Raw genomic sequence first — 4,087 nt, forward strand, 5'->3', positions numbered from 1 at the left:
ATATCTCTAACGGTCGCCCCAGCGTGAGTTTTTTTATGCACGTGATGTTAGAATGTTCTCTCCATTCCAGAATGTGATTGATACGTAACAGTACATTTTATCCGCGCTGCCCTCAAACTAAAGCACGCAGCCTGTTTATATTTATAAGTTGTTTTAACTTCAATTTAAAATGATTTTCAAACAAGTTTTTATTTTCTAAAAACAGTTTGAATTTAGGTGTGTTCCGCCTCCTCATTCATTCACATAAAAATAGTCATTTTTACTTTTGCGGATAATTACATTTTTGGGACATTTCTGACAGGGACAAAATTCCCAAGCACTTCCCAATTGTTTGTGCAGTTCACGTCTGCAGACATTTGCTCATCTCCCGTCAGAACAGGATCTGCACACGTGTTCACATTTTCTATTCCACATTTCTATTGTAGCGTACTGTATGTATAGAGCATAATATATTTGTGTATATTCTTTATCACCGCGGAAACGTGAGGTAACGTTACTCATTTTATAACCTTTATGATGTTATAGTCAATCGTGCTTATGTAGCCACATTCTTCTATTAGCTCTGTAAAACAATGCTAAATGCGTCAGAGAAGTATTATCTTGTGTTGCATTTTGAAGCTACCATGGCCTTATGACTCTCAAGTGGTGCAGCGGTCAAAGGCACAGCACATCAGTACTAGAGGTGTCACTACAGACTCCCTGGTTCAAATCCAGGCTGCGTTTCCATCAAAGTAAGTGCCTTATTACGTTATAATAGTTATAATAATAGTTTCCGTATGCCGTTTCTGCTGTAGCTGTAGATCATAATATATTCCTTATAACTGCGGACACGTGAGGTAACGTTACACATTTTATAACCTTTATGGTGTTATTGTCAATCATGCTTACCTAGCTACATTATTCTATTAGCTCTGTAAAACAATGCTAGTTGCGTCAGAAAACTATTAGCTTGTGTTGTATTTTGAAGCTACCCTGGCCTTATGACTCCCAAGTGGCGCAGCGGTCTATGGCACTACAGACACCCTGGTTCAAATCCAGGCTGTATCACACCTGGCTGTGATTGGGTGTCCCATAGTGCAGCGCACAATTGGCCCAGCGTTGTCCGAGTTTGGCCGGTGTAGGCCATCATTGTAAATAATAATTTGTTCTTACATTACTTGCCTAGTTAAATAAATAAAAAATATGACCATGGTTTGTTTATTTGGTCTATTCAGCATAGCTCTGTTCTGCCCTGCCTTGCCCCCTTGTGGAGCTCAAAAGTTAGTTTCTTACTGTTATAACTCAAATCTGTGATTTTGTCAATGCAATAAACTATTTTTTTTATAGCAGTGTTTATTATGTTACTTCTTTGTAGTATTGTTTTATTGCTATATCCTTATATTGTATTCTAATGAATAATTCCTCTTTATTCTGTACTTTCAGAAACATTATTTGCCAATATCATAACTGAAGCTGGACATCTTTGGAGCATAAGAATGAGGACAGCTTTTGTATGCTAACGTACACTCCTTAACAGTTGTACTGGATGAAAACACAGCAAGAAAACGCATGCCAATATGTAATATTCATCTATTTTATTGCAGTACTGGTAGTTATTTCAACAACTTGTTTTACTAGAGGACAAAAAACTGAATATGCGTAACCCATATTTAATATCCATGCAGTGACTGAACAACAACTGCATTTCCACCCCATCTCTAAGGCATAGTATCATGGCTGGTCACCTGTCAAGTCACATGTCAGGTCAGTCAGTCACCTATTGCTGCAGATGTGCTCAATAATGCTTGAGTATGTGATACTCCTCAAAGCATGGTGAAATACATAGAGGTGTATCACAAGCTAGACACATGTATTTTGTCATCTTCCTCTGCTTACTTCTCCTGGCGCCAGACAGGCAGACTTTGCAATGCCTCCGTGTGCGACTACCTTGAGAAGCAGTTTGAGGGACTTTGCAGGGAAAATGTCGTGCAGTGAGGCGTAGGGGATTGTCTACAGCAGGACGACCCCCAGTGGATGGGCGCCGAGGGGTGTGGTGCTCCTCCAGCAGCTCTCTCATGAGGTTCTCTCTGTATTTTTGGTAGGTAATTACTTTACCTATGAGGGAGTGGGGAGGATGAGGAAAGTTAGAGGATGATGAGGCAGTGGGGAGGTGGGTGAGATATTGTCACTATAATTGCATAATGGATTTGTATGTGAACTGTACATCCAATTACAAAAATACCTTGTTCAGTAATCATCTCACCTGTTAGTTGGCGGTGAACTATGCTGCCGTTGAGGACAGCAGTGTCGATCAGATGGAAAAATATCTTCTTATACCACTTGTTCGTTTTCCGTGTGCATTCCACAAAGCTGTTTATCATGTCTGCCTTATCCACGGCCCCCATTTTGAGGTTATAATCAAGCACACAATCTGGTTTGATCTTTCTCTCTCCGGTCAGGTGGTCCACCTTCCCTGTGGCCGACATGGTTGCTGTATGGACAGTGGAGAGGACATGGACGTCTCGCTTGTCATGCCACTTTACTGCCAGCTGTTGACCGTTCTCTTGGAACTCCACCTCCCCTCTCTGCATCTTCCTGCATCCGAATGCCGGCATCCCCTTCCTGTTCGACCTGACTGTGCCACATGCCCCTGTGCTGTTGGAGAGCAGATGCTGGAAGAGTGTGGGACTGCTGTACCAATTGTCCACGTACAAAGTGTGTCCCTTGCCGAGATGAGGAGCCAGCATGGTCATCACCACGGACCCTGACACCCCAAGCCCATCATAATGTTTGATGTCAGTGGTGGACCCTGTGTAAACTATAATATCCTGGACAAATCCTGTCTTCACGTCGCACATGACAAAGAACTTGACTCCAAACCTGTGCCTTTTGGAGGAATATATTGACGGAACGCCAGCCTACCTTTCCATAACATCAGGGACTCATCAATGCATAGGTCCTTGTATGGCACAAAGACCCGACCAAATGCTGATGTCAGGCTGATAAGAACATTTCTTATTTTGTATAACGGGTCACTTAGGATGGCAGTAGCATTGTTGACAAAATGCAGGCATCGCAGAAGAACTAGGAAGCGATCTTGGGAAAAGAGGGAGGCAAAGAAGGAGTTGCAAACATAGGATCTGTGCTCCAGTATTCTCTTAGGGAGTTCTTCTTTACTATTCCCATGAGAAGGACTGTCACCAGGAAGGTATACATTTCACTAATTGTGGTTGTCACCCATTTAGCGAGTTTCCCCCTCACTCCTGGCTCTCTCTTCTCCTGTAGCTCTAAGGCATAGCGATTGGTCTCCTCAACTATCTCTCCCACCAGCTCCTCTGTGAGAAACAACTTGAAGCACTCTGCCTCAGTTGGAAATGGCAAGGGCGTTGCACTCCAGACTGGGACTCGTCAAAGCAGACAGCAGGGCCAGGTGGGGTGAAATGACTGGTGGCCTTCCAGCTACCACAGAACTCCTGTACTTCATCCACTGTCGGCCTGCCTCCATCACCACCAGCATCTTCAAAGGGACCTGGTACTTCCTCAGTTGACAAGGGAAATTTAGATTCAGGGTTCTCAATGGCTACAAGGTTGAGGGGCAGCTCCTCACTGTCACTGTCAGAATCTGATTCCTGACTTTCATACTCAGACTCATTGTCAGAATTTTAAAAATCTCCAGAATTTCCACATTTGTGAGTTGTCTCCTTTTGAAAGACATTGTTAAATGCTACAGTTTAGCTCACTAGCTACATACATAAACAACAACACTGAATGGCGCAGAGTGGGAGGTTACGTGGTTGACTGCCGGCACGCGCCACTTGTATCAATAAATCACTATCAGAAAATGTTTTGTGTGGTAATTATTTGTGTATTTACGATTTTATTCACGTGTTTTCAATTCTAGGTGACAACTCATGCATTCCGATTCTTGCACAGATTGTAATGGGCACATATTGTGTGTAAAATACTTTTTGAAGGTTGTACTGATTATGATGAGCTAAGCTAATTCCAGCTGTGTAGCCATGTTTGTTGACATACAATGCATTCTGGGATTCACGTCTGTTTGACCAAAGATGTTACAACAAAATGAGGTGAGTAAGAGTTCACAAAT

General features: G+C 42.6%; 1 protein-coding gene across 1 annotated transcript; it reads right to left on the bottom strand.

The window, feature by feature from the left end:
- Positions 1-1,695: 1,695 nt before the first annotated feature.
- On the bottom strand, positions 1,696-2,869 carry LOC135573949 (piggyBac transposable element-derived protein 4-like). The gene is made up of 2 exons (XM_065024271.1): positions 2,243-2,869; positions 1,696-2,094 (listed from the first exon to the last, which is right to left on the bottom strand). The coding sequence occupies exons 1-2, from the start codon at positions 2,835-2,837 to the stop codon at positions 1,775-1,777; spliced, it is 915 nt and encodes a 304-aa protein (XP_064880343.1). The 5' UTR covers positions 2,838-2,869; the 3' UTR covers positions 1,696-1,774.
- Positions 2,870-4,087: the final 1,218 nt, after the last annotated feature.

The sequence above is a fragment of the Oncorhynchus nerka genome, linkage group LG11, assembly GCF_034236695.1.
Source record: "Oncorhynchus nerka isolate Pitt River linkage group LG11, Oner_Uvic_2.0, whole genome shotgun sequence".
NCBI classification, from domain to species: domain Eukaryota; kingdom Metazoa; phylum Chordata; class Actinopteri; order Salmoniformes; family Salmonidae; genus Oncorhynchus; species Oncorhynchus nerka.